The sequence below is a fragment of the Austrofundulus limnaeus genome, unplaced genomic scaffold, assembly GCF_001266775.1.
Source record: "Austrofundulus limnaeus strain Quisiro unplaced genomic scaffold, Austrofundulus_limnaeus-1.0 Scaffold332, whole genome shotgun sequence".
Classification (NCBI taxonomy): Eukaryota; Metazoa; Chordata; class Actinopteri; order Cyprinodontiformes; family Rivulidae; genus Austrofundulus; species Austrofundulus limnaeus.
The window spans coordinates 139724-140819 of NW_013952734.1; the positions used below are offsets into that span (position 1 = coordinate 139724).

Below are 1096 nucleotides of genomic sequence, written 5' to 3' on the forward strand. Positions count from 1 at the left end.
TATTTAGACGTCCTATTTTGCAAATGCTGCCTTCCTGAAATTTGGTATGCTTGTTTGTCTTTGTGTCCATGGTGTATAACGATGTGATTGTGATGCTGTATTTCTGAGTGTTTTATGTGCTGCAGAACAGGAACCTGCTGTAAAACAGCAATTATGCTGAGTCATGCTTGAATTTTAGTAATCTTTTCCTGTTAAATCAATAAATCAAATCAAATCAATGTTGAGCATTCTGAACGGTGAATCAGCATTGTGAAGGCTGACTCACCGTTCAGAATGCTGACTCACCGTTCAGAATGCTGACTCAGCGTTCAGGCTGTAAAACATGGTGGAAGATCTTGTTACCTGTAACTGTATTATTTATTTATTATTGTTTGTTTCCTGCCTGAAACTGACTGATCTTTGTCTGCAGCCCCTCCTCCCTCCTCCTCCTCCTCCTCCTCCTCCTCGTCCCGGCAGGAGCAGCTGCTCCCCCTGGTGGTCACGCTCAGGGACTGCGTGCGTGAGGCTGCGACAAAGGCCCGGGCCGCCACAACCTTCATGGTCCTGCAGGGGGCGCTGGCTGCCACCGTGGCTCAGGGTCCGACGCAGGTCCTCCAGAGACGCCACGCTGTGTTCAGCCAGGCCGTGAGAAAACTAAACCTAAATAAATGTTTTTGATTTCACAGTCAGAAGAGTTCAGTCTGAAGGATCTGTCTCTGTCTCCAGCTGTCTGCGGTTGTTTGTGGCTTCGTTCTGAAGCTTCACGGAGGTCTGGAGGATCCAGAGTTCCTGCAGCAGCTCCACTCAGTCGGAGTCCTGGTCCAGTTTGAGGGTCTGCTCAGCACCTACGGTACGGGGACCCAGCTGGGGTCTGGATCTGAGGACATGGTGTCTGTCTCTGGTCTGAACCTTCACTGTGTCTCAGGTGAGGAGGTGGGCATGCTGCAGGACATGCAGGTGGGCGTGGCCGACCTGAGCAGGGTGGCGTTCAGCCTCACCGAGGCCCGATCGGATCAACCAGGAGACCTGCGGCCGACGCTCCGTGGAGCATGGTGGGAGCAGACACACACACACACACACACACACACACACACACACACACACACACACACACACA

The 1096-nt window shown here is 52.1% G+C and overlaps 1 protein-coding gene across 1 annotated transcript in view; it reads left to right on the top strand.

The window, feature by feature from the left end:
* The window catches only part of LOC106527572 (type II inositol 3,4-bisphosphate 4-phosphatase), a gene marked incomplete at its 5' end in the record, with an annotated part of 30245 nt that overhangs the window by 15393 nt on the left and 13756 nt on the right, over positions 1 to 1096 (top strand). Inside the window, 3 exon segments of the mRNA XM_014022494.1 lie at positions 410 to 624; positions 706 to 829; positions 905 to 1031. Coding sequence (XP_013877948.1) covers positions 410 to 624; positions 706 to 829; positions 905 to 1031 — 466 coding nt within the window.